The sequence below is a fragment of the Durio zibethinus genome, chromosome 13 (genome assembly GCF_047325235.1).
Source record: "Durio zibethinus cultivar Kanyao isolate XHJ-2024 chromosome 13, ASM4732523v1, whole genome shotgun sequence".
Taxonomy (NCBI): Eukaryota; Viridiplantae; Streptophyta; class Magnoliopsida; order Malvales; family Malvaceae; genus Durio; species Durio zibethinus.
This window is the reverse complement of record NC_143174.1, coordinates 19369762-19397358: the sequence shown is the minus strand read 5'-3', so window position 1 is coordinate 19397358 and position 27597 is coordinate 19369762. Positions and strand designations below refer to the sequence as shown.

Genomic DNA, 27597 nt, shown 5'->3' with positions numbered 1-27597 from the left:
TCAAACAATGAAGAAATTGGAAAACGTTAAACATCTAATCATGAATCTCCTCTTAGGACATAGCTTTAAATTTTTCTATTTTTCCTATTATTCTTTCTAAACTTGGAAGATTTCCCTTCTCCTTTTGATGAAAAATTAAAACCGTTTAATTATATATATTACAATTGCAATGTGATTGTAGTTCATGAACCTTGTTTTTGTAAGCTTTTTTTTTTTTTGTTCTTTTTGTGAATTGTTCGATTACATTTATTTTTATTAAAAAGAAATGAAAGGGCATTTTTTTTTGTACAAAGAGAACGTCGAATCCTAGAGTTAAAAAAAAATTTGTTACAAGTGTTGAGATGTGAACTTCAAAACCTACTAAATGTTATCTCTTAAAGATAACTGTATAAACTAACTAAATTAATTTAAATTCTGAATTTAAATGGAATCTTTATTCACAACCAAGCTTTTATACACTCCACAATCTTTATAGATAGTGCTTGATATGCGAGGGAAATTGAATTTCAGCTGAAGAGAGTGCGGTGGAGCATAAATGCCCACGAATATTCAGAAGTGCATGGAGCAACAACAAAAGGGATTAGTCCATAAGACAAAATTTACTTATATCATGATTCAAGAGTTTGCTTTAATCATTTTTCTTCCCAATAATCTGAATTTCACTGCTTTGCCAAACTGCTCTCTAATGATTATTACTGCCAACAAAGAAAATTCACATCTGAAAATCGCCCCACCAATGTTAGTTTGCCAAGAAATCCTGCAAGATTGACTTGATCACCAAATTGTATTGCTAAAAGAATTGTTTTAAATAGTGGATGACATAAATCCCCACCAATGCAAATGCTGATGAAACAAACAGGGTCTTAGTCAAAGACTAAAAACAAAAAAGACAGATTAGTGGGAAAAAAAGGAGGATTTTAGATACACCTGAATTGGGTTACATATGAGAAAGACGAAAAAGAAAGAGAGTGCACTTATCCCACCATAGGAATGCGGGTTCATAAAGGTGGGAAAAAAAAGGAGGGGAGGGGTGCAAAGGCGATTGCCAATTGCCAACCCTTTTCTTCCCAAAATTTAAATGGATGGCCAACCATGACCTTCGAAACACATGTTATTATTTTAGTTTGGGTTGAATTTTGAGGCTTGCTATTATCATTATCGAGTGCAAGAGACTTAAAGCTTTTGTTAACTTAGAATTTAGGTTAGATGCTGGGCAAAAGCAAGAACCTACAAGGCTAAAACTTGCCACACCTTGACACTTTCAACTGACCCAAAAAGACTACAACTATTGGATTTTTAAAGCTGCTTTTTTCCTTTTAATTTATAAAACAAATTCACCATTAAATAGTAATGATAAACTTTTTTGCATTCAACTCAAATTCTAGACCTAATCATTTAAAACACAATATAATGATACTGTATGAAAATAATACAAAAAAATATAAAAATGATAAAATTTAAAATTTTAGAAAAAATTATATATGGAGTAAGTAAAAATAAAAAATATATTTCATATTTGGAGTATTGACACAAATTTTGATATAATAATTTTTATATTTTAAAAATATTTAACATAAAATAAAAATATATATAAATACACAAATTGCCAGATAGATTAAATAGCTATATCTGCAACCTATTTTTAAATTTCCTTATATTTTCTAAGCTAGTGATGGAAAGTAGAGACATCTTTGGATCATTTTCATATTAGATACAGGCCCAGTTTTAGGCCTATGAACCACAGATTCAAGCATCATAGCAAGTTAGTTTAGTTGGGCCAGGCATAAATTCAAAAGAATTTAATGTTCCAAACCACTTTCTCAAAACCTGTAGATAAAGTTAGGTTTCTTCTAGGCCTAGAAGGAAAAAAGAAATGCTCGAAAGAGTCGTGACTATAAAATATCAAAAGAAAAGGAGAAAATGGCTTCTAACCTCTAGTTTCTAACTCCAAAGACAAGTGTATGGTGTAGTGCAAGGGCAGTGCGCGGTTTTTCATTTGATGGGGACAACTCCTATAATTCTGAAAAATATATGAATTATAAATTATGATCACATTTGAAGCAGAATTTTTAAGTAAGCAATTCTCTAGCACAACTTAACTTTGCCCTATTAAAATATATATAATAAATATATATTTTAAATGTTTAAACGCATTTTCACATCAATTATTTTGTTTGCACGTAGCTTTCCTTGAACTGTATTTCAATTCATGAATTTCAAATCCGGTGGCTCCATTTCGTCTTATATCCCCCAAACAGTTCATCATAAATACGTAGCACTGACGGGCGACTACTGTCCACAATCCTATCTATCAGTGGCTCCAAAACTTTCCCTGAAAACAATGATGTAACCAGAGGGAATAGCTTCCAAAGTGTAAAATTTATTGTTCATTGTCTTGCTGTTTTATTCGAGTCAGTTCCAACCGTAGATATAAAGGCCAAAACCCATGCTAAAAATTTTGGAACGACCTGACAAGAACACATACTTAACCCTCATAAATTAGGTAGTTGTTTGTTTAGTATATATCATAAAAGTCCACAATTAAACCGATTTCTGCCGAAATAGGGATCCTGTTCAAGTTAAAGACCACAATCAGTACCGAATGGGCCAAACAATTATGGTTGCTGAGAGCAATTTCTCAACGCTCCCCACCTTGGCCCATGCATTTAAGTGAACCAGTGGCAGTTGAGGACATTATTTGGGATGAGATGGTTGTTGGTGTGTCGTTCAATTCATAATATTTTTCCCAATTACTATAAATGTAGAGCATACTTGCTCTACTTTCCGTGCAACTCTAACTTTCAGAGTCTCTTTCTCTGTTTCGCTTTTGTTTCTATAGCATACCGGTTCTCTATGGAGTTTCATCTCTCCCCGGTTCTTACTCTTCTAGCTGTAAGTTTTTCTCTTTGTAGTGGTTTGATGTTATTACAAATTATTGAGTGCAAGAACTTGTTTCAACTGAAATTTTATAGTTGCAGCTTGTGGTGGTGGCAAGCCATGCTGCTCTATCACCTGAGCAATATTGGAATTATGCGCTGCCAAAAACTCCGATGCCAAAGGCAGTTAAAGTAATTCTACATCCTGGTGAGTGCATAATACCCGTCATTTGTACGAGTTTTAAGCTCCCGATACTATGATTTACGAGGAAAAAAAAAAAAACAGAAGAAATCTTAACAAGTCAAATAAACTTGATTATTTAAAATATGATACAGTGATACGATATGAAAATGATACAAATAAAAAATACGAAGATAACATAGTTTAAAATTTTAAAAAAATCATAAATAAATTTAATAAAATTAAAATTTTATATTTTTATATCGATATAAACTATGACAAATAATTTTTATATAAAACACCATATCAATATAATATTTTATACAATATAATGATTCGAATTACAATTCAAGAAAGTGAAAACTGTAAAAAATGATATATCGATTTTCCTATAAGATTTGAGTCATTGTCTGAAAGAGCGCACAAATACAATCATGTAATAAGAGAAGCAGGCTAGTAATACGTGTAACATAGAAGTTAAATCTGAACTGCAAAAATAGAACGCAAAAATATGTTCTATTTTTGCAATTTATTAAAAGAGAACGAATATGATATGTTCTATTTTGCTATTTATTCAGGAAAAAGTAGAATAGAATATGTTTGGCATGCATTGACTTATCACGAAAAAAGTATGTTTGATGCATTTATGAGCATGTATCTGAGCTCTCTAGCATATGTTGGTATATTTGCAGAATTGGAGGACAAAAGTACCTCTGTCAATGTTGGGGGTGGTGGTGTAAACGTCAACACAGGAAAAGGGAAGCCTGGGGGCACTTCTGTGAATGTTGGAAAAGGTGGAGTAAATGTTAACACAGGGAAAGGAAAGCCAAACGGTGGCACCAATGTAAATGTTGGTGGCAAAGGTGGAGTATCTGTAAGCACAGGAAACAAAGGAAAGCCCGTGTATGTTAATGTATCTCCGTTTATTTATCGCTATGCAGCCACTGAGACTCAAGTCCATGATGATCCGAATGTAGCTATTTTCTTTCTGGAAAAGGATATGCATCCCAGAGCAACAATGACCCTGCATTTCACTGAAAATACAGAGACAGCAACTTTCCTACCTCGCCAAATTGCCCAAAAAATACCATTTTCCTCTGACAATTTACCAGAAATTTTGAACAAGTTTTCAGTGAAACCAGGATCAGTGGAAGCTGAGATGATGAAGAACACAATCAAGGAGTGTGAACAGCCACAGATTCAAGGAGAGGACAAATATTGTGCAACCTCACTAGAGTCAATGATTGACTTTAGTACTTCCAAGCTCGGGAAAAATACTCTGGCAATCTCTACAGATGTGGAAAAACAAACTCCAATGCAAAAGTACACAATAGCAGCTGGTGTGCAGAAGATGGCAGGTGACAAATCTGTAGTGTGCCATAAACAGAATTATGCATATGCTGTCTTCTATTGCCACAAATCAGAAACGACAAGGGCTTATATGGTACCTTTGGAGGGTGCTGACGGGACAAAAGCCAAAGCAGTAGCAATCTGCCACACAGATACTTCAGCGTGGAACCCAAAGCATTTGGCTTTTCAAGTCCTTAAAGTTGAGCCAGGAACCATTCCTATATGCCATTTCCTTCCTCAGGATCACATTGTTTGGGTTCCTAAGTAAAACCTGAAGAGCAGATTGAGACCCTTTATCATCAATCAACTAAGAATAGCAGCTAAGGGCATATTAAGGTTGGTCTATAATAATTATACCTCCAACCCACGAGTTTAAATATGCACATCTTTGTTATGAATGATGAATCATGTATTTAGTAATCAGTAAAATGGTGTTACTTTTTGTATCCCAATGGTTTGCTGGTAAATCTACTAGAGTTCTGTCTCATGATGAAAATCACTTAGGGATGTCAATGGGGCAGGTGAGGGGCGAGTAGAGGTTTCCCTTCCCCGTGATTTTTTTCATTATACCTATCCTCGAATCCGACAGATATTTCAAATTCATACTCATCCCTGTCCCTACGATGATTTAACAGGTACAGGAAATCTTAGTACCTGTGGCACTTTAAAAAATTAAAAAAAAAAAAAACTTTAAAACCAGAAAACACATTAATGTTAAGTTATTCATTGTTGCTAGACAAGCCAAGAACAGAAAACATTAAAAACAAGGTTTAATGGGGCATTTGTACGCACAACAATTAGTGACTATGTCTCAAAATTCATGCAGCCTATGTTTCTATCTGCCTGCTAACAGCTAACAATTAGTGATTGATTTTGAAGCACACCCTAACCCCAACCCCCTCCAAGAAAAATGAAGTGAAGACCAAATCCAGATTGGACTAATGGATGTAGCCAGGTCGAAAGATACAACTGGTCTGCTGGTCTGCCGGTCTGTGCAGACTGGTGAGTTAGTTTGGCTAACTTAGAACACGGAATATAGAAATTTTAAGCAGCAATTGTTTTTCTGACCAGCGAGAGGATGAATTTAATTCTCCTCGCAAAGAAAAAGTGTTTAGCCGAGAAAGAGGGAAAGAGATAGCACAGACAAAGGGGCCAAAGAGCCGAAAGATAAAAAAAAAAAAAAAAGGAACGTATTTATATTTTTATAAATATAAAAGCCCAAACCTAATAAACATAACATATTTATATTTTTAATTTTTATATATTTATCATATATAAATATACCTGACACTTGAGGTTGTGTTATAGAAACCATCTCCGTCCCCACGTCCATCAGGTATTTTTAAATTCATATCCGTCACCAAAATTTGATACCCATGCCCATAACCATTCAGATAAAAAACCAAAATTCCCATTGCATACAAATAAAATTGATATATTATCAAAAAGATATTAATAACAAATAATCAAATAAAAATACAATTCAGTGGCAATGGTATTTGTCATTACTATTTGAATGACGGTAAATTCATTGGGGAAAAAACGAGTGGCCAGTTAGGTTCTTGGAAAAAATCAACGGCTCCAAAGACACATTTGCCCAAGTGATTAGCCATGCAACCCTCAGGTATGCTGAATGAGGTAATAAAGGCGGAGATGGATTGTATGGCAGGTTTGGCTCTCATGAATCTAGAAAATCACTGATTGGAAGGCTATTTTAAACAAACCACCAAATTATCAAAACACACACACATACATACATAATAGAATCATGGATGCAACAAGGAAACCCATACTCCCAAGTGGCAAAGACCTAGAACTGCCAGTTTGGATAAGGTATTATTCAGACACTTTAACCAAAGGCTTCTTAACCATTAGTATGACAACAACTTAAAGTTTTCTGGGTCTCAAAACTAGCAAGAAGGGCCAGAAATGTCAAATGGAATGCGGTCATACCAGATGGCAAAGCAGCAACATCACATAAATTTGGTTGATTGAAGTAATGGCCTAAGTGAAATAGCACCTTCAATTCATTCCATACCTCAAGGTTGTTTCAGGTGAACAGCACACTAGAACATGAAAATTAGGACAGTGAGTAAGATAAAAGTGCAGTGAAAATGAAATATGTCCCCTGATGATGCATGTTAATAAACATTCCATTCAAAGCTACAGAGGTAATGTGAATCATTCTGGTCAACTAATTGTAAGTACCAACCAAGTAATCAAAAGTTAAAATTGAAAAATTGTTTAGAATGGAAATCCAATATAGAATCACTCATATTGTAACGGGCTGGAAAGGGCCCTGGTGCATTTGAGTCTGTTACAACTAAGTTTCCCTTAAAATCCTCTCTTCAACTTTTTCCAATTAGTAAGTTTATCATATCATCAAATCCAGCTGGCACACGTCTCTGACAATTTTTTCTTTTCTGACTATTTTATATTCATCGCCATTAACTATCAGAACTTCAGCATATTTTGAAACCAATTCAACCTTCAAGATCTACAAGAGGACCATATGACAAGATGAGTTAATTTAGCAGTTGAATTGAATAAAAAAAAATCAAATCAAAACATTAGTCAGAAATGTAAGGACGGCTATGTTTAGGTGCATAAAGAAAAAATATAAAGTGATGCCGAGTGTTCTAATTCCTTTTACTCAAAAGTAGTGAGTAGTCACCCAATCAACACTTTTGAACTCTCTGCATTTACCACATGGAACTAATTTCTTCAGCAAGGGCCCATCAGGCAGTGGATTAAAATATACTATTCCTCAGAAGGTAACAAATAACCTAGATGGTAGCATGGTTGTACTAGTAACCTAGGATCTAGTCTTGTATGTGTAATGGTTTGAAGGGTTAAGCGGAAGCCGGAAAGGAAGCTTAACCCTGAGTGTGTGTGCACACATTTAGTCCAACCCCAAATAAATCAGCAGGAAAATTTTGATAGATTTCTTTTTTTGGCAATTGATGCTGTTAGGATTTGAACCCTGGTCATTGGAACTAAGAGTCCAACACTCCAATGATAGACCAGGTGGCTGTTCGCGAAAAATTGGATAGATTTCTTTAGATGCTTAAAGTACAAATATGCACAATCTTCCAAAGAGGCAAACCAAGAAAAAGCACTGAACCAAAGAAGCACATGTATCTTTTCCAGTCCTTCTAAGCTCATAAAAAGCCCTAGAGTATTCTAAAGTGAATCAAGCAAGCAGATTCCAAGAAATTTAAAAGAAATCACGCAGCCAACTGATGACAGCAAATGGTGGAAAGGAAGGCTTAAACCAGTTAGAATGATTCACAGGAGCTTTGATGCCATGTTATCAAAGATGGCAGATAATAAGATAAACACAGTGTGCAACGTTTTTTACATATTCATTGATCATGCAAAGTACTTGGATAAATAACATTACCAAAATCTGACTCCTATCTCACTAGGGCTGAAATAGCCAGCCATTAAAGAACCAAGCTCAGCAACCCCCACCCTGCAGCAGTATCACAACAACAAACAGCAATCACATTACAAATGACATGTTAGTGTTCTCTGTAGATCACCTGTTATATACTTTAACATGAGGCTTAAGACAACTTACCAATGCTACTTTATCATAATTACAATTGAAGTTACATCAGTGGGCTCAACAGTGTTCATACTTTTTGAAATCATTTATTGCACCACGAATATCTCTTTACATAACACTTCTTCCAGAGATGACATGAGAAAAGTTGAGGGCTTCTTGCAGCACAATTCCATCCAAGCAGCCCACTCAACCAATCCCCTTCTGTGAGATATATTTTCCTTAACCTGTAATCAAAGACATTCAAAATCAGAAGATCTCCCACAAGTTAAAAGTCTTGTGGAACATATGACTTGTCAACTCTTCATTACATACACGGTCTCTTCACTTCCATCAATTTTTGCTGTAACCGTAATCCAAAGTCAAGAACAAGGACATCTACTGATCTAACATTTGGACACAGCTTCCTCCATTCGTTGATCAGCCAGAAAAGGCTTCAAAGAGCCCCATGTCCTTCCAACATTTAGTTTGACACGCAAAGGAACTAGAAACAAAGAATATGAAAGAAGACCATGAAAATGTGTCCTCAAAATATCACAAAGTTATGAAATATGTGAAACTTACCTAAAAGAGAAACAGCATTTTCCATGCTCATTTGCAGCAACCATGCAGCTTCCTTTATCACAGAAGGATCAACTTCCAGTACTAATTCATCATGCACCTAGAAAATGGTAACCTAGATTTTCAGTCAACTACATTTCAGAACATAAATTTTAAGATAAAATTAGGCAAACAGGACTGCAAATTTCCAGATTTAATTAATTCATCAGTTATTTTCCTCAAAAGGTCAAATGCTAGAAAGTGCTTCATTGAAGAAACATAACAAGGGGAAAAAGATAAATGAAAGGCAGCAATTTCAAAAAGAAACCTGCAAAAGGATTCTGCAGCGGTCCTTAAGCATGTGAAACTTAGTTGAAATTGAAGAGCCAGAGTCTATCTTATCAACCCCTTCAACAATCATATAATACATTTTTATCATTGCTATTTTGATTATGTCAGCAGCAGATCCCTGCAGATAATAGACTATCAGCAAATGAAGGCTATGATTTTATGTCACCTATACACAAAGCCTACCTCAAACTTGCAACAAAAAAATGTTTTATTTACCTGACAAATAGAATTCACTGCTTGCCTTTGAGCTTTTGATTTTTCTTTACTATTTCCAAATTTTATTTTGGACAAGAAGCGCTTTCTTCCCTTAAGGGTTTCTACATATCTGGATTACAAGCACATATAGAAAAAAAAAAATCAAAAATAGGTGGTCCATTGATAAGTGCAAATTTTGACCATGGTTCAAACTTTAAAATGCAAGAAAAACCTTCTTTTGTTACAGATATCTATTTGCATAAGGCATTACAGTATCAGATATAAAATCCTTCAGATAACATACAATTAATGGCTAATACCAGTGACAAAAAGACTGGAAAAAAAGACATTAACCACATATAACTCATTCCAAGCACAAATATGAGGTTTACAAAGCATAAGCCCTTAACATGGAGCAATAACAAACAAATAACAGAGTAGAAATGATGAATTTTGGAAAAAGAAACATATGCATTAGAGAGAAGGAAGATTAGACAATCAATAAAAAACACTTGTCTTATACTTCTTTTTTTTTTTCCTTTTCCCCTTGTTTCAGTCTTCATAAATAAACCCTTGCAGCATTTTCATATATAATTGACGAGTCAAGAGAAGGAATAGAATATGAAATGATGTTGGTGACTTTGGAAGGCTACCTCAGACAAAACTGATACATTATCTATTAAGATCTTCCTTACCCTTTCTGATGACAAGATAAAATGGCTTCACGAAGCCAGGATGCAACACCAGGAAAAGAGCGTTTAAAGCTTTTAATTTTTTCTTTAGCTTCATCCGAGGTGCATTTTAGTTGTTTGGCAAGAGTGTCAGCACCCATTCCATAAAGAATGCCATAGATTAACCTTTTTGTTTGGTCTCGCTCATTGGAGCTAAGAGAATCTTCAGCCCTCCCAGTCCATATTGCTGACATCATGGTAAAAACATCACCCTGTGGCTTACTAAGGAGTTCAATTAATGCAGAGTCCTTCGAGAAGTGGGCCATTAACCGCAGTTCTATTTGAGAATAATCTGCTGTTAACAGTAACCAGTTATCCTGCAATAAAAACTAGGAAATACTCACCAAGGTGTAAACAGACAACTTCCAAAAAATGACCTTTTGTGAATGATTATGTCAAAAAAAGAAAAATAAAAATTCCAATAATCCTATCCATAAAGACATTGGAATAGGTCCGTATCTCCTCTGCCCCAACCACCAATCTACTTCATTGCCTAGATGCAAAACCAGTTAGCTTCCCCACTTACAGCCTTACAAAAGCTGCCTGTGTTACAAAATTCAAAACTACTCTTACACCACCTACTAGTCTACAAAAGTCTCGCCTCGCTTGGTTAAACCAACAATCAGCAGATCAACCAACTTAACCTCTTTATGAGCCACTATCCAACATAAACAGGAAAATCCATAAATTCTAAATCCCACAGCATAGTTTTACAGTCAAAATCTAAGACACTACAATCTATTTTTTGGAACACCATACAACAGATAATCACAAAGTAAGACACTCTGACCTATTTTTAAACACATAACAAACTCATTAAAAAGGAAACACAAAAATTATAGAAGAAAAACTAACTCCAGTTCTACAAGGTACCTTTTCCTGGTAAATAGAGCAAACAAGAAATGGAGGCACTTCAACCTCTTTATGATTGGAGGAGTTGGGATTTTGAAATTACAAGGTAGGGTGATGTAAGAAAAGAAAAAAGATAGATTGCTTGGTTTTCTTGTAGATATTTTGGCAGCATCAGGAGTAAGAACCTTATTTTCTGATAAGCAGTTCTTTGATGAATATTTTAAAGTATATAGTAGCATTGCACAGCACTTCAAGGAACGCTAGCTACATAGACCTTACCTGAGTAGGGACAAAGAAGTCACGCACATTAATCTTATAGTGATCAACATGGGCATCACTTCCATTTTTATCTTCGCTCAGGCTGAATTCAACCGTATGCTCAACACACTACATATCACAAACAAACAAACTGCTAAACAAAATAGTTTGTAACACAAATGAGAAAATCTTACATATAAAAGAAAAACAACAGGAAAGATGAAGTGTAAGAATTTAACCAGAACCTGAAGATTAGGTTCCTCCATTGAAAGACGACCTGTTGCTGTTGACGTTTGGAGCCAACGACCATGTAGTGTGTAATTGTGTGCACTCTGAGACAGCCTAGCTAATGAACAAATGGATCCCAGTGTACAGTTTAAGAGCTTTGCCAACGTTCGATGCTCTCTAATGACTGGAATAATTGGATGTTCATCCCTGAAACAAAACCAAATCCATATTACAATAAAATCAGCATCCTAGGAATAATTGGAAGTTTGATGCCATCTAATGCATAAACAATTTTCAATATCCTTAGGACACTTTTAGAAACCCTGCTTTACACAATGTTAGATGGGCACTCAAGATTCTCCATCTATACGGTGCACAAAGAAAAGAAGCCAAATCCTTTTAAATACCTCAGTAGATCCAAACAGTGTTTGTCAGTTCTTGGGTGCTGTTTTCCTTTATTGTGCCCCTCCGGCACAGGCAACTTCAAGTGCCCATACAGTACATTCGCAATATCAGCTGCTGTGTACAATGAAAATGTCATGCCAGCCAGTTTATAAGCTTCCTTCTCCAGACATCTCAGTTTTTTAGCCAACACGTTTTGTGCCCAGAGGCATCCCTCCATGTTGATGCGTATTCCCCAAAGCTCCATCTCAGCAAGTACATTAACCTGATATGTTAAAACTAACATTATATTACTATCCATTGCTTCAAGCATATAACCAGTTAAAGGGAAAATTTATTATTATTATTATTATATTGTTCCATAGTTTCAAAGATGAGAAACTATCATTTCTGCATACTAAATGGTCAAGAATAAGTTCAAGAGAAACCAACATGAATTACACTAGAACCACCAGAAGAGGCAAGAAAACGAGTCAACACTAACAACTGCTTATATGCAGTACACCAGAAGGACCACCCGAGAAGCAGGACATCCCTGATGCACCACCCCTAAGGAACCAACCATCTCTGCCTCTAAGGGGAGCATTTCACCTGCAATCATTGTAGTACAATTAACCAATCACAATTCAAAATTATATGGGATCCATCAAAATTTTATGTGGAGCCCGCACTTATAAGTGGTGAACCCCCACATAATTCTTTATTGTGATTGGATAATTGTAGGATTGTAGCAAAAAAGTTTGTAAGTGATATGCTCCCGACTCTAAGGGGCCAAAGATGGGGATTGATTTCAATATGAGACCAAGGTCAAGGACAGGGATGGGAAGCATTAAACTTCCCACCCTTTTTTTATGGCCAACCCCCCCCCCCCCCCCCCCGCGCTTTTCTTATGTCACACTTTCCTACCACCAAAGATTTGGCATGCCTAGATCTAATATTTTTCCCTCAAAGATTGAAAAAAAGTATAGGAGACTTTACCAATGGTGTTTCAATATATGTAAACACTTCAATAAGTTTTTCAGAGATAAGTAACTTCCAAAGTGCAGAACACAGGGCACGTGTTTGTGCAACTCTAAGGCAGCAACCATTATGTGCAGCTCTTCGCATCTGATTCTTCCACCTGCCACTCTGCTTAGCAGCTGCTGCAGCCTCACTGGATAACCGTTTCTTTACTTCCTAATTAATCATAATAAGAACTTCTTAAGCTAGCTTGAACAATAAGGAATGTCTAATGATTCCAAGGTCTAATTATAAGTTAGGATAGCCAAAAATAAAATGGAAATAAGAAAACATTTAAGAACTATGTAAATCTATTAACTCAAAATTGTTACTGTCACAGGCTCATAGAAATACCTTCTCTAGGTTGGGAGTTGAGCTTCTCTCTTCATCAGGCCAAAGAATCCACGATGCAATGCACATATCAATTCCATCATTAATCAGAACTTGTGGTAATAACAAGCAAGACTTGTCAATAATTTCTAGACCCATATCTTTCCCTTCAAGAAACATGCCGCCAAATCTCTGAACAGAAATTGCAGGACTTTTAAGCACTTGAATTTGAACTTTCAAGTTCCAAGTAACTTTGCGGACACCACTTTTCCCCATTATATCACCAATTCTCTTCCATCTCAGTTTAGCCATCTCCAAAAAATGCTCAGGAGGTAGGCTATTATGTTTATCACTAGATGCACACGTTGACAAGAAATTGTTTTTTCCATTGTCCAACCACAATAAATCCTTAGGCAAATTTACATAGTACACAGGAGAATTTTCCCAACAGATTGCTATGCCATGTATCTCAAAGGGAGCTACAGAGTTTGGTTCTGATCGTCTGTTGAAGTGGATATCGAAACAGAATTCGAGTGCAGTCTCCCACAGCTCCAGGAAAGAATCAAATCCACCTGGAGTATTAACCGCATTTAGGGGACCTTTCCCACAAGCACTCTCCACATTTCCAACACAGAGATCTTCATTGTGCCTATCCTGCACTCCTTGATCCAGATATCCACTAATAGTTGCCATCTTTATACTTCTGCAACATTCAACAGCAGCATTGACCTCATCACCAGTTACAGGATTTTCCATACATAAGTTACTTTGCAAGGTAGTATCTGACTTTACTTCTGCTGAAGCCAATAAGTTATCAGCTGAGGCTTTTGTCAGCATTATTCCTTCGTTAGCTGAAGAAACTTTCTCCAAATTCTTACTTGTTTCTGTCAGTGGCTTGGACAATGCATGCCTTATGTGTTCAACCCCAACAACAATACTAGGAAAGTCATCCCCAACACTGGTAGTTGCAGCTTCCTGTCCTCCCAGGCTTCCATTCAGTATCAATGGTCGAGAAAACTGTGGGACACTATAACCAAGTGATTTAAAAGCTGAGAAGGCAGCAGCCCTGGCCTCTTCAGCTTTATCAAGAACAATTTTACGTGCACCATTCTTGATCTTCTTTGCCACACCCAATTGCATGCGTCGTTGTGCCAAACTTTCTAAAGCATCATACTTGTCAACATAGCAAAAAAGGAAAGACAAAAAATAGAAAGAGAGAAGTAAAGAGAAGAAAGAAATGGCGACATAGTAGCTGTTCAGCATAACAAAGAAAACTACTTCAACAAAGAAAACATTACTCCAGAATCCAAAACCAAAAAAAAAAAAAAAATCATAACAATAGAAATAATAGAATAATCCCAAATTAAGAAAATGTCAAACATAGGTTAGAAAGTTAAGAATGTGCAACAAATAAGTATCACTGCATAATCATAACCCTTAATTAAAGAAGCCATATAACCAAAACGTCCAAAACTTCACCTTGTGCAACCCATGATGAGGATTCAAAAAGAGCTTTGACAATCTCAGGAATAGATGCCTCGGCAACTGCTAGAGGTGTGCGCAAACCAGCTTTATAAAGTGCTCTAGCCCGTGATCCCTAAAAATCACATGATAAAAGTTGCAAATATGAGACAATGATAATATCTACCATACATAAATAGTAATGAATTACCATAATGATATTCTTGTATACTCAAATTACAGGCACATTCAACATTTCATAAGTTTTTTTTGTGTAATCGAAGAATCATTCCAAATAGGCAAACAACAATGTCAGTCCAAGGCATCTGATACACAAATATGTTTAAAATGGAGAACTGATGTAACAAAGTCTATAAGAACCCAAGAAAAAATCAACAAAATACAATTTACCTTCACATATGGAATAGTAGTAAGCTCTACAATCTCTGCTCTGACTCCAAAAGAAACACGATTTTGGAACTTTGCTACCAAGCCTTCTAGGTCATGCCATCCTAGCCTCTCACAAAACACAGAAACCATTGATGCAAACCTTCCAGCATTCTCTTGTAAGGCTTGTACCATGCCTTTTGCCACTCGAAAAGCTTCACAAACCTCACCTACTGGAGCTTCCTTCATTGCAGAATTTACAAAACATGAATTTAAAACAGTAGGAAATAAAAGAAAACTCTTACATTGCACAAGAAGTTGTAACCTGTTAAAAGGAAAAAGGTAAGAATGATCGGCTTCATCAGAGAGTTATGAGCAGGGAACAATCAATGGAACTTCTATATATGTTAATTACAGGGTCAAAGATGAAAGGAGATAATTTCATGGAGTTTCTAACGTAGATTTGTCATGCCAGAAACAAATGCATAACATTTGTGCCTCTATTTTACAAAGTCTCATAATGATCATACGCTACTAGCACATACATGTCATAGCAGTAATATACAAATATATACTATGAACTAACAACAATAGTGTGGCAAACATCTATTGACGTGAACAGAAAAAATGGCAAAGAAACCTGCACTAATCTTGACAACATGAGGGCAACATAAAACCGTTTGCACACTCGATGTGATTGCTCGTCTGAAAGAAAAGTGTTGTTGATCCCAAGTTGATTTTCAAACTTTCCACGTAACCTCTTCATACTATCTCTTAATCCGTTTGATTTGCGGATAGGTGCACCATGTGCCATGCGCATCAAAAATGGTTCTGCTACCCCAACTCGATAACCAACAGACTGCATTTCATTAAGCATGGAAGAAAACTTGACTTTTCATATCATCAGTACTTACAATTAAATACAACAACAATTACTGTTGAATTTAAATGGTTAAAATCATCTCTATCTGTTAAAATATTAAAGTAATTATCAATTAGGAAATATCCCAATTATAAAAAGAAACTGGACTATAATTATCACATTTTCTTTCCATTAATTTAAATCACAATTGCACTACAAGAAATCAAGTATCTCTTTAGTGTGACTCAAGGAATCAGAAGTTTAAACTTGAAAACACATAAATGATATCAATTACTGTAGAAATCTGATTCTCCTACATTAGTGCAACTTGGTTTTCCAATTTATTTTGGGAATATTTCTCATTTATTCTTCTGATTTAGTCAACGATTTTGATTGCCAAGTTTTTAGGGATTTGTTTCTATTTTATAATAGAATAATTCTCCTTCCTTTTATTATTTTTTGTTTTTTGTTTCATGTAAGTTGTTTCCTAACAAGGAACTTCATCGTTCCTATTTATTTTGATGTACTCCTTCATTCTAAAGGATATAAGAAGAACAAAAGTGACAATTGCTCTTTAAGTTTTCTACATCGTATCAAAGCAAGCGTCCTGAACCATTAGACTATAGCGGTTATGGCCAGCAAGAGTGAAAACTCTGGTTCTATAGAGATATGGCGTGGGGAAAGCCACAAAAAGGTGATCCTCCAACAAACCCTTCAGAACAAGTCTACAACCTTTAGAACTAGTTTCCTAGCACAAAAAAGGTAATTTCTTAAACGCCTTAAGTGTTCAAAGGCGAAATACATAATCTTGGATTGTTGATTCAAGAGCATCAAACCACATGACCGGAGATGCATCCTTATTCAACACATATAGACCTTACTATGATAATTCTGCTATAAAAATTGCTAATGGCTCTCTCTCAAAGGTGGCAGGAATAGGTTCTATTGTAGTTGCAAAAGGCATAACACTCGACTCTATCCTCCATTTCCCTAAGTGAAGCTGTAACCTATTTTCGATCAGAAAGCTTACAAAGAATAAATGTTATGTCACTAAATTTTTTCCCAACTTGTGTGAATTTCAAGAATTGGGCTCAGGGAGAATTATTGATAGTGCTAGAATGTGTGCAGGGCTCTACCTTTTTCAAGATGATGCACTTGAGAGACCACAAAACTCTTGTACAACCTTAACCTCTAATACTAGTAAGGATGACCTTATCATGTTATGGCATTATAGACAAGGACATCCAAATATTTTGTACCTAAAAAGGCTATTTCCCTCATTGTTCAATCAAATCTCTTAAGATTTTCAGTGTCAAATTTATCAACTTTCCAAGCACACTCGAAATACCTATCCTAGCCTTTTCCTATAAATCATCTCAAACTTTCTCAATGATTCACAGTGACATTTGGGGACCATCAAGAGTTAACAATATCATAGGTTCTAAGTGGTTTGTTACATTTATCGATGATCATACTCAACTCACTTGGGTATTCCTTATGAAAGAAAAATCTGAGGTTGGCCAAATCTTTCAAAACTTCAATAGCATGGTACAAACCCAATTCCAAGCCAAAATCCAAGTCCTAAAAGCTAACAATGGGAAGGGATACTTCAACTCTATTCTCTGTCCTTACCTCACCAATCATGGCATTATCCATCAAAGCTCTTGCATTGACACTCCACAGCAAAATGGGGTTGCCAAACACAAAAACAGACATTTGATAGAAGTGACCAAATCCATTTTATTGACTTCCAATGTGCCTAAACATTTTTAGGGAAAAGCTGTCCTCACTGCAACTTATTTGGTTAACCAAATGCCTTCTCGAGTTCTTGGTTTTAAAACACCTTGTCAAACTCTCCTCACTTCCTACCCACAAACTCGGTTGATCTCTTCTAGTCACATCAAACTCTTTGGCTGCCTTGCCTTTGTTCATATTAGCCAACAAATCCACAGCAAGCTGGATCCTAAAGCCTTAAAATGCATCTTCCTTGGTTATTCCCCAAACCAAAAGGGCTATAGGTGTTACTCACCAATCACAAAAAAATTCTATAACTCTATGGATGTCACCTTCTTTGAGACTCTTCCATACTACAGCAAGAATGATATTCAGGGGGGGAATACCGCTCAGGAATATCAATTCTTAGCTGTTGACTTACCAATTTCCCAACCAGCCCCTCCAATTTCTCAACCAGATTCCCAACCAACCCCTTCAAAACTAGATTCTCAATCAGCCCATTCAAAATCAGATTCTCAACCAGTCCCTTCAAAACCAGATTCTCTACATACCCAACTTATCCACCATGCAGATTCCAAAACCCAACCTGTTCAGACAACTCTGGACTCTTCAAACCCTAAGGTTATGCAAGAAAAAACAAAAGAACTAACAATCTACTCAAGGAAGCAAAAAACACAAGAAGAAGTGGACAACTGTACACAGCCAACCATTACAAATCAACCTGATCCAAGTCTCCAAGAACCTGAAACTAACATAGTTAATGTCCCTATTGAATTTGAAACTAAAACTTGTGAGCTAGCTGGTGACCTTGACATTCCTATTGCATTAAGAAAAGGGGTGAGATCATGCACCCGGTACCCTATCTGCAAGTACATCTCATATGAAAGGTTAAATCCAAACTTTCGAGCCTTTACTACTAACCTTAACAATGTGCAAATTCCAAAAAATATTCAAGAAGCTCTCAATGAACCAAATTGAAAGGCAACAGTTCTTGAAGAAATCAAGGCACTAGAGAAGAATGGGACATGGGAAATTTCATATTTGCCCAAAGGGAAAAACCCAGTTGGATGTAAGTGGATCTTCAAAATAATTCACAATGCAGATTGAAGTACAAACAGGTTCAAAGCTAGACTTGTTGCAAAGGGGTTCACTCAATCCTATGGGATAGACTATGAGGAGACATTTGCTCCGATAGCCAAACTCAATTCAATCAAAGTTCTATTGTCACTAGCAGCAAACTTGGATTGGCCTCTCCACCAACTTGACATCAAGAATGCATTCTTAAATGGTAACTAGGAGGAAGATGTCTACATGGAAATTCCCCCTGGTTTCGAAAGGCAAGATAACATGGGCAAAGTGTGCAAACTCCGGAAATCTTTGTATGGACTTAAACAATCCCCTCGGGCTTGGTTGAACAGTTGACCACAGCAGTGAAGTGGTATGGATTCCTTCAATGTCAATCTGACCATACTACGTTTGTTAAGTTCACTAATGAAGGAAAAAAAGTCATTCTTATTGTTTATGTGGATGATATCATAATCATCGGAGACCACAAGGAAGGAATAGATGATTTGAAGAAACTCCTTGCAAAGGAGTTTAAAGGACTTGGGGTTCCTTAAATATTTCCTTGGGATGGAAGTGGCTCAATCTAAGAATGGAATATCAATGTGTCAGCATTAGTATGTACTTGATCTACTAAAAAAAACTGGCATGATTGGAAGCAAACCTACCGATATACCCATGGGCTCAACTAATAAAATTAGAAGTGAAGATGGAAGCTCTCTCACAGACAAAGGGCGATACCAAAGATTAGTTGGGAAGCTTATATACCACTCCCACACACGACCTGATATCAGGTTTGCAATAGGGATGGTGAGTTGATACATGAATAATCTAACCAAGGAGCACCTCAAGGCTGTTCATCACATCCTACAGTACTTAAAGATGAGTCCCAGTGAAATTCTATACTTTAAGAAGTTAATGGACAAGGCAGTCGAGGTGTACACAGATGCTAACTAGGCTGGATCAATAATAGATATAAGGTCCACTACTAAATATTGCACTTATGTTTAGGGCAATTTGATCACTTGGAGAAGTAAAAAGCAAGCTGTTGTAGCTAGGAGCAATGGTGAAGCTGAGTTTAGAGCAATGTCCCATGGTATTTGTGAAGGAATTTGGCTAATGAGGTTACTTGGAGAATAAAAAGTTCAGACTGTGACATCTATGACATTGTTTTGTGACAATAAGGCTACTATAAGTATTGCCAAAAATCCTGTTTATGATGATAGGACCAAGCACATAGAGCTGGACCAACATTTCATAAAGGAAAAGATAGAAAATGGGTCGGTCAAACTGACCTATATCCCTACAAGTTCTCAAATTGCAGATATTCTGACTAAAACTCTTCCTAGAAACATCTTTGACGGATTGATATCCAAGCTGGGTATGATTAACATTCATAACCCAACTTGAAGGGACTGTAGAAATATGATTCTCCTACATTAGTGCAATTTGATTCTCCTACATTAGTGCAGCTTGGTTTTCTAATTTATTTTGAGAATATTTCTCATTTATTCTTCTGATTTAGTTGGCGATTCTCATTGCCAAGTTTTTAAGGATTTGTTTCTATTTTGTAATAGAATAATTCTCCTTCCTTTTATTATTTTTGTTTTATGTTTCATGTAAGTTGTTTCCTAATAAGGAACTTCATCGTTCCTATTTATTTTGATGTACTCCTTCATTCTAAAGGATATAAGAAGAACAAAAGTGACAACTGTTCATTAAGTTTTCTACAATTACAGATGAGCCCACCCAGTCCATGTAATACTGATCATCACTAAAAAGGAGAGCAACAGAGAACCAGGTTCAAGTTTGAGTGTAAAAATAGGGCTTGCCCATAGTAACACTAAAATTTACTGTTCCAATGCACCCAAAAGAATCAAAATTTTAGACAAGAAGCAAACGTCACCTGTTCAAGAGCAGACAATTCCATGAACCGTTCATAATACAATTCCCAATCTGGCTCAACTTCAACGTTGATTGGTGTTACTAGATAAACTAAATGTAAATCAGATGCAAGCACAAAGCCTTCTCTGGCCCTTGAAAGATCATCCAGAACAATCTGTGAGATAAGTCAAATAATTATACTTGATTTCAACACCACAAATTTTATTCCTACTACCAGGGATCTGATCGACATGTAAAATTCTGATAAAAAAGAAAGAATGCTGAAAACTGCAGGACCATCAAAATCTAATTTGAAATTAAACAATATAAAGAATACAAACTTTACCAGTGACTCCTCTGGGCAAAGAGAACTGCCAAAAGCTGCACGTCCAAGGGGAGTAGTACCATATAACTTGGTCTCATCATTCCATTCAAGAAATTTTTTGTGACACAGCCACCTAAGGGAATCCTGAGCAGATTTCACCACATCTTGAAATGGTTTTGTAGAATTGAGAAGAGTACACCTAACATAGCGGTTAATATCAGAGGCAGTTTGAACCATTCCACCAGCCACAACTTCTAGAATTGCATGAGTCATTCCATTCTTATCTTCAGATAAACAAGATTGCAGTGGTGGGCAACTTTCATTAAGAAGTCCTTTAATTCTTTTGATCTCTTCTGGCTTGCAAATAAGAACCTGTTTATATGAAAACAGTAGAAAGGAAAAAAAAATAATTAATGAAAAGCAAAAGAGAATAAAAACTGTTTCAAATATAACAAATATAAACAAAAGCAAATGGCTATAACAATTGGAGTCAAAGCAATCACTGTATAGGCCCAGAATAAAATAAATGAGACGACAAAAACAGATATTCATAAAATTATTGAACCTACACTTTCTCCTTTTGTATCTATACCAGTTCGACCAGCCCGACCAGCCATCTGTTTGTATCTAGTCCCATCAATAAAATCACGGCCAATCCGGGGTTGTCGAAAAATGACTCTGCGAGCAGGTAGGTTGACACCAGCAGCTAAGGTAGATGTGGCAGTTAAGACACGAACAAACCCTCTACGATAGCAGGTTTCAATAATCTCTCTTTCCTCAACCTTTACAAAGATAAAAAGACACTTTGACCATTAAAAATAATAGAGCTTACAAGATTGGACAATCAATAAGAAGCTAACAAGTATACATTATTGTAATTTGTACAGGATAATAAAGGATACAGAAAACAAGCAAAGTTGATACTAGAACAATAAAATACAAAAGATAAGAGTGGAAGAAGTACAGTGAGGCCAGCATGGTGATATGCAACACCAGAAGGAAGATTTTCTTCCAATATTGGATCCAACCCAGCAGGAGACCTTCGCAAGGCATTGATTGCAGAAGTAATATCAACAAACTCACTGTTATCACCATTGACATTGACAGAAAATTTCTTGAGAAATTTTGACACATGTGTTGCAGTTGATTCACATCCTTTCCGAGTAGAACAAAATATCAACACTGAATGACCCTCTTGAACAACCTAAAGTACATTCCAAAAATTCAAAATTTCTCAACACTCAACAAAATAGTACTAAGCTAGAGCTTTCCTGAAAAATAAAGTTTGAAAATTTTAATAGAACAAAATATACAAGATTCCCAACCTCATTGCACAGTTCGACAATATGATCAGGATCTTTACCACCAAGGTCAACCGCCTTCGGAATTGTTCTAACAATGTCCATATTCTTGTCATAAATGGTATTGCCAACTTTAATAAACTCCTCCAATGGAACCGGTCTAAAATCTGTCTGGTACAATGCTGCCTAAATGTGGAGTTGTAACAAACAAATGACAAATCATTAACCACAAAAGAAAGCACAAATAATATAGCGTAGCATCAAAATTTCTCTAATGACCCTTCAAGGGAAAATATTTCTTGAGCTTGAATTCTTTTAAAGCACTATGTTTCTTAATCTCTATTATTCACTAACAAAAACTTGACAAGATAAAATTCTAAATTATTTAAAACAAAATCCATTCTATTGGATCATCCTCGAGAAACTATTAAAAAGCCAAAAATATTAATCTAATAAGTGCATTTGACTGATTAAGCAGTCTGCAGATATTCCTAATAGCTTTATAGAATACATAGTATTCTTCCCATATTATCAAAAAATAATGAATTTATTGTGAAGCACAAACAATCCTTAAGTCTAAAATCAGTAGATTTTAATGTGTGTGTGTGAGTGTGTGCATGCGTATGTGTGTCAGTGAAAGAAAATTGCTTTACTGCATCAATCTAATTCCACATCATGACTAATAAGCTTAGAGCATAAAATAAACCTCTAGGAAAAAAATTCTAATGAAAGGATAACTTTTATATTTAAATACATCAACATGTTAAAACCAAGTAATGTCATATATACATCCACAAACCATCAGTTTCACAGCAGTATAGACAATTGCCATGTAGACATCAATATCAAGCAAAAAAAACATTCATGAGATCAAAGACATTTAACGAGAAGCAAAAAGGAGAGAGAGACAGAAAAATAAGGAAAAAATTGATACTTTGTATATCCCACTTACTTGCAGCCAGTCAGCAACAGCTTCCACATTTGGCATTGTTGCACTCATCCCTACAATTTGTAAACCATGACCTGGATCAGCCTTACTGCTACTGGAACCTGAACTTTCTCCACTAATTGATTCTGACATGCCTAAACCAGCTGCATAACGAAGCTTTGTCAACAGAAGTTCCAGAAGATAACCCCTACTCTGATCTCCAACCTGTCACAAATCATAGACATGGGAACTATCAACATTAGTTGATCTTAAATGTAAAAGACTGAAGGGAGATTAAGGGCAATTAGGAAATGATAAGTGGAAGAACAAAGGTGTACTATAACAAGTAATGACAGCAAAAATATGTCAGAAAATACCATGTGCAGTTCATCTATCACAATAATTCCAATTTCTGGCAGACGACCCTCTTCCAGCAATCTGTTAATTAAAGAGTTTGCCTTCTCTATTGTACAAACAGCTACAGAAGTATCTTTAGGAAGCGTTCCACCACCCTGATTTCCATAATAACTACGAACTTGTCTGCCAAGTGGTTCAAGAAGGACCTCCAGATGTTCTGCCTGCAGTATGTTTAGGTAATAAGTACAATGAATTGCCCAAGAAGACTTAAATTTGTACCAGCTAACATTTGGTGGAAAAGAACAAACAACCTTTTCTGCACAGATTGAAACATAAGGAAGCACAAGTAATGCCACTTTTCCAGTTAATATCACCCGCCGCAACATCAAAATTTCTGCAACAAAGCTTTTACCAGCACTGTGGCAGAAAGAACAAGATTAAGCATATATAATGCAAGACAAGTATCAAGAGCCAAGCAAAATCTATACAACTTTCCCTATCAGTGCAACAGGTAATGTTGCTAAATATCAGGCAAAGAGAGGACTGAGAACAATAAAGATTCACAGCCACAGAAAATGACCATGACAAAACTTATGCTTAGTTTTAACAGCTTATAAAGTACCTTGTAGATGCACAATATACAAGATTTCTTCTCTGCAATACACCATCTACCTGAAGGCAGTCAACCTGGAAAGGAGAGGCTTTACTATCATGCTTTAAGTGAAGCAAATAAAATATTTAAACACAAGATACAAAATGCAAAAAAGATATCAATGTTTGAAGGTACTATCAATTTAATCCACTTGAATAAACAAGACAAGCGTGTGTAACATAACACTAATGGATTGACTTTAACACAAAACCAAAAGACAACAATAGAAGTACATAAGGAACAGAGACTAGTAGCAGAAGTAAACAATAACAGATATAAACACATGTGCACATATCTAGGTAGCATCACTAAGGCTGTAAGTACACAAGGGATATTAACGCCTTAACATTGCTTCTGATGAAATATAAAGTTGCAAACTATCAGTGATAAAAAGTAAGCCTCTTTATGTAGAAGATGAAAATTTCTTAGTTATAAGATAGAAGAAAGATAATTTTGCACTGAAAAAACAGCAGAATAACAAACATGAAAAAGCCATCATTTCTCAATGTAGAGGAGTCAAGTATGGCCTATGAAACCATTTACACTTGAAATCTGTACAAATGAGAGAGAGGGTGATTAGCACTTGGCCACTGCCACCTTAAAAGAAATCTATTACAAGGAAAACTCAAGCACCTGTTAATCACACGAAAATCCAAATACAATCTCAATAAGAGTACAAAAGGACTAGTTATATTATCTAAGTGAGCATGTCTATAAGAATGATTGTCAAAAAATTTGCAACTATAATTACAATTCAAAATCCAAAAAGAGACCTAGCAAGGTTTACTTTAGAACCAAAAATCAAAACCCTAATAAGAAGTGCTAAAAGTATCCTGTAAAAAAAGATACCATGATAATGCTGAACCAACCTGTCCCATTTGATCCCTAGATTCTTTCTAGGAAAATACCAGGATGGGGGAGGGCGAGAAAAGCAATTAGGAATCATGCAAATGTTTATATGTACCTGCCATGGATATAGTTCTGCAATTCCTCTCTTTTTATATATTTCACATATTTCTAAAGGAAGCCACCTGCTGAGACTTAACTGGTCTTTAAGTACCACAGAACTTAATGGAGTAGTTGTTTCACTGCATTCATCATCACTACTTGACTTCTTCACTTCATTAGCTGGTGACGTGGAAATTATGCTATCATTAACTTGACTTGACAAACTCACTTCCATTTTGGATACCACATGAACTGAAGCCCTTTCCAACTTTTCTCCTTGCACCTCTTCATTTGTCTTTAGTTCATCACAATCTATCAGTGTATTAACAGTTGATGGACCTTTATGATTGACAACACAGCATCCAGTTACTTCATTGTCCCTCTGTATAATGTAAGGGATGCTTCCATCCAAATTTTTCTCCTCAAATGAGAAGTCAAGATGCTTGACAGGCAGCAGGGACACTTCTTTGTCTATATCTTTCTTCTGATTCATTGCTGAATCCCAAGAAGCACGAATTCCCTTAAGTTTGACTCTGCTCTCACATTCATCTGGAATTTCCTTTGTCTTGTTGCCAACATTTTTATTTCCTAAACTTTCTGTATTCTTTACTTCATATTGGCTCTTCGGATTATTAGTTTCTTCAGCAACTTGAGCAGATAGTATATCACTTTCAAAAAACAAACCATCAGCCATTTCAATCGCTTCATTCCAGAATGCTTCCCCTGGAGAAAACATGGAGCTTCCTCGCATTGACTGTGGTGTCCTATGAGCACATGCCTTAACAATCGATGAACCAGGTGTACTGCATTCAATTCTATTTAGGACAGATTTGGTTGCTGCAGTGCACTTTCTTAAGCTTGCTTGAAGCTCAATGAGATTGCTAGCAGTGTTTACCTTAACAAACAAAAATTAGTCAAACAAAAGTCAGGAGAATTTCAATCATCAAAACTAACACAGAGTGGTTACTTACTTCTTGTGAAGGGTTCCAAGGGAACTCTCCAGCTTCATATTCAAGATTTTTCTTGTTAGAACAAACAGTTACAACTTCTGTTTGTAACTGATGGGATAGAAGATGCCTTTTCTTGAATCTTTTATCCTCCTCACTCATCATAGATGGACCACTATGTCTCCTTTGGTCATTCACCTTCATCTCTGACAGTGAATTGACGTGTGGTTGAACTTCACTGCATATGAAGACGATTAGAAATAACAATAAAATGTTTCTTTCTTTAGCAAAGTTGAAGAAAAGGCACAATTTAAATACTGGAAAATGCTAAAAAACACCATGGCAGTTCTTGGTTATAAACAAGATACAACAGCATTACCTACAATACAAAGACAAAAAATCAGTAGCAAACTGTTTTAGTTCTGAATTTTCACTAACATGAAGAGCACTCTCAGCAGGATCTCCAAAGGCAACATTTCCTTCCTCAGACGAACCAAGAGACTTTCCCTTACGAGTCACTTCAAATTCCTCAGAACTTTGAGACTTCGGTTCTTTCAATAACAAAGACTGCTCTTTTTCGTCTTTGGAAGATATATCAATTTCCGATGCCAAGTTCCTTTTAACAGGATCCTTCCCTCGAGTCATGCATGAAGGGTCCATGATTTCATTATCTTGTGAAGCCTTTAGGTAATTGTCCAAAGTGCCTTTGGCACTAGGAGAACCTTCCACCGTTGTTTTTGCATTCTTTTCAAATCTCCCAGTCTTCAAACCAGGTGATTGGGGTTTCCTCTTCTTCGAAGCAAAAAACTGCATAATCAATAAGACAAAAGCAAAGATCATTTCAAGCCTTTCTATTCTTTGTAAACTTTTCCGTTGGGGTTTTCTTGGGAATATCAATTTCCAATTCTTCCTCGTTTCGAATAAAAAAAGTAACCGAAAAAAGAAATTTAGCCAAAAAAAAAAAGAACAAGAAAAGAGAGAATCCTATTTTAAAATCAAAATAGAATTTGATATTTTAGAGTAAAATGAAATTATATTGAGGGAGAAAATTAGAGTTTTGAAAAAAAAAAAAAAAGATAGGATTTAGGATAAACCTGATCGATGCGTGCTCGAGATGTACCAAACGCCATTATCGGAGATAGAAAAGGTGGACGACGATCTGCAGAAACTGATCTTTCTTTCTGCTCTTAGGAGTCTGAAAAGCGAAGTTGTAGAGATGTTTGAATGATGGAAGTGAGCGGCAAGAAAAACTGGTACTCACCGAGAGCGAGCTGTTCCAATGCTTGATACTCTTGATGGTGCGATTCAAATATAATAGAAGGTATTTGCAATTGTGTCCTTCGTCTTTACAGTATTTAGCTTTTTCATCTTTCCACCTCCACCACTGAAAAGAAAACCCTGGGCTCGAAAATTAGGTTTAGCCTAACGGCAAAATGGCTGGGTTTATGATGATTTATGCTGGCACATGGCTTGTAAGTAGAATGGCATTTGGTTTAAGTTAGGCACAACTAACGGGGTTAAAGGTAATTTTATTATTCTACTGTAGGTGAAGGTTAAATTTTGTCATTTGCTATATTGATGCCCGCGTTTTTTATTTTTTTATAAGTATTTATATTGAAATAATTTTAAAATATAATTTTAAATTAAGAATATGAAGCATATGACCTATATTTCTTTTCATTACATTATCCATTATAATAAAAAAATTATGTAATGGTACATCATATATAATTATGAGCTCCACATAAATTTTTTATGAACTTCATATAATTTTGAATTTTATTATTTAATTTTATTATTATAATTGTATATGAAATATATCTTTAAAAATAAGAATCCACTTATGTTAGTATAAGTCTTAAATTTTTTTAATTATTGGATCAAAACT

The 27597-nt window shown here is 35.7% G+C and overlaps 2 protein-coding genes across 19 annotated transcripts; one reads left to right on the top strand and one right to left on the bottom strand.

Moving 5' to 3' along the window:
• The first annotated feature begins 2786 nt into the window (after nt 1–2786).
• Nucleotides 2787–4853, top strand: LOC111302919 (BURP domain protein RD22-like). 2 transcript variants are annotated; one of them, XM_022898820.2, is made up of 3 exons: nt 2787–2892; nt 2979–3084; nt 3750–4853. In XM_022898820.2, exons 1-3 carry the CDS (start codon nt 2854–2856, stop codon nt 4673–4675), a joined length of 1071 nt encoding a protein of 356 aa, XP_022754555.2. In that variant the 5' UTR covers nt 2787–2853; the 3' UTR covers nt 4676–4853. The 2 variants fall into 2 exon arrangements, with proteins under 2 accessions (XP_022754555.2, XP_022754554.2); XM_022898819.2 differs by having other exon boundaries at nt 2973–3084.
• On the bottom strand, nt 3964–27175 carry LOC111302917 (MUS308 and mammalian DNA polymerase-like protein). 17 transcript variants are annotated; one of them, XM_089741973.1, is made up of 31 exons: nt 26804–27175; nt 26148–26516; nt 25734–25947; nt 24779–25657; nt 23785–23849; nt 23474–23579; nt 23183–23383; nt 22830–23030; nt 21902–22063; nt 21541–21780; nt 21146–21358; nt 20598–20948; nt 20274–20426; nt 15350–15568; nt 14734–14952; nt 14341–14458; nt 12886–14021; nt 12511–12708; nt 11538–11797; nt 11148–11337; nt 10924–11031; nt 9757–10121; nt 9083–9191; nt 8844–8984; nt 8540–8636; nt 8291–8459; nt 7991–8202; nt 7811–7882; nt 6361–6473; nt 4506–4678; nt 3964–4424 (listed from the first exon to the last, which is right to left on the bottom strand). In XM_089741973.1, the coding sequence occupies exons 2-26, from the start codon at nt 26183–26185 to the stop codon at nt 8362–8364; spliced, it is 6081 nt and encodes a 2026-aa protein (XP_089598099.1). In that variant the 5' UTR covers nt 26186–26516; nt 26804–27175; the 3' UTR covers nt 3964–4424; nt 4506–4678; nt 6361–6473; nt 7811–7882; nt 7991–8202; nt 8291–8361. The 17 variants fall into 17 exon arrangements, with proteins under 17 accessions (XP_089598099.1, XP_022754543.1, XP_022754544.1 ...); XM_022898808.2 differs by having other exon boundaries at nt 26089–26516; nt 26804–27136; XM_022898809.2 differs by having other exon boundaries at nt 9757–10109; nt 26089–26516; nt 26804–27136.
• Nucleotides 27176–27597: the final 422 nt, after the last annotated feature.

Bases quoted from the DNA above. Each gene is read 5' to 3' on its own strand.
- LOC111302919 (XM_022898819.2), top strand. From the start codon at position 2,854: ATGGAGTTTCATCTCTCCCCGGTTCTTACTCTTCTAGCT. The intron at 2,893-2,972 runs GTAAGTTTTTCT...GAAATTTTATAG, and splicing joins CGGTTCTTACTCTTCTAGCT to TTGCAGCTTGTGGTGGTGGC. The intron at 3,085-3,749 runs GTGAGTGCATAA...GTATATTTGCAG, and splicing joins TAAAGTAATTCTACATCCTG to AATTGGAGGACAAAAGTACC.
- LOC111302917 (XM_022898804.2), bottom strand. From the start codon at position 26,839: ATGGCGTTTGGTACATCTCGAGCACGCATCGATCAG. The intron at 21,781-21,901 runs GTTGGGAATCTT...AATGTACTTTAG, and splicing joins TTGTCGAACTGTGCAATGAG to GTTGTTCAAGAGGGTCATTC. The intron at 10,122-10,923 runs GTAAGGTCTATG...AGTATTTCCTAG, and splicing joins ACTTCTTTGTCCCTACTCAG to TTTTTATTGCAGGATAACTG.